The sequence below is a fragment of the Austrofundulus limnaeus genome, unplaced genomic scaffold, assembly GCF_001266775.1.
Source record: "Austrofundulus limnaeus strain Quisiro unplaced genomic scaffold, Austrofundulus_limnaeus-1.0 Scaffold8735, whole genome shotgun sequence".
NCBI classification, from domain to species: domain Eukaryota; kingdom Metazoa; phylum Chordata; class Actinopteri; order Cyprinodontiformes; family Rivulidae; genus Austrofundulus; species Austrofundulus limnaeus.
This window is the reverse complement of record NW_013961137.1, coordinates 1-722: the sequence shown is the minus strand read 5'-3', so window position 1 is coordinate 722 and position 722 is coordinate 1. Positions and strand designations below refer to the sequence as shown.

The following is a 722-nucleotide window of genomic DNA, read 5'->3' as shown; positions in this document are numbered from 1 at the left end:
TGTTGTGTAATAAAGTATTTCTTAATCTGACAGTATTTGAATAAATTTATAATGTTGACTTACTTTTAGCTTCAAGTCCTGACACGTACAGTGAGCATGACCTCTACCCACCTGTGACGGGTCCTCACTGTGCACAGTCATTATACGGCTGCTGTCCTGATGGTCATACCTCTGCAACCGGACCCAGGAACCAGGGCTGCTCATCAGAGGACTGTGTTCGCAGCAGGTAGAACGCTCAAACGATTTGTCATAACCAAGGAAAAACCTTTATTTTTAAAAAACACATTACCCCTGTTTTTTTCTTTCCTCCTCAGGTACGGCTGTTGTCCGGATGGAGCGACACCGGCTCAAGGATTCAGAAGGACCGGATGTCCCGAGTTCCAAACACCTGGAGTGAGAATCACATTTGCCTCGTTGGTTTCAGCTACAAACCGTGTTCAGTTTGAAATCTTTTTCTATAAAGTTAAAGTCTGAGACAGTTGTGTATTTGAACACAGAGACAGTTCCCGGGTGTGGATCATGACCCCAACTCTGTCGCACCTCATCCGAGTGAGACGCTCACGTACGTCTACAGGACGGGTGTTTACAGCGAGTGCTCCGCCTCCTGTGATGGAGGGGTGCAGTATCGCAGCGTGGAGTGTTTGGTTCAGGACCCGTCGCCCCACCGGGTGGTGGACGAGTCTTATTGCATCACTCAGCGCCTGCAGAGGCCGGCCAGTCAG

The 722-nt window shown here is 49.0% G+C and overlaps 1 protein-coding gene across 1 annotated transcript; it reads left to right on the top strand.

Moving 5' to 3' along the window:
* Positions 1 to 69: 69 nt before the first annotated feature.
* Positions 70 to 713, top strand: LOC106512596 (papilin; the record flags this gene model as incomplete). The annotated part of the gene is given in 3 exon segments (XM_014001182.1): positions 70 to 226; positions 315 to 393; positions 498 to 713. Coding segments are annotated over 3 exon segments (452 nt in total), but the record flags the coding sequence as incomplete, so codon positions are not given.
* Positions 714 to 722: the final 9 nt, after the last annotated feature.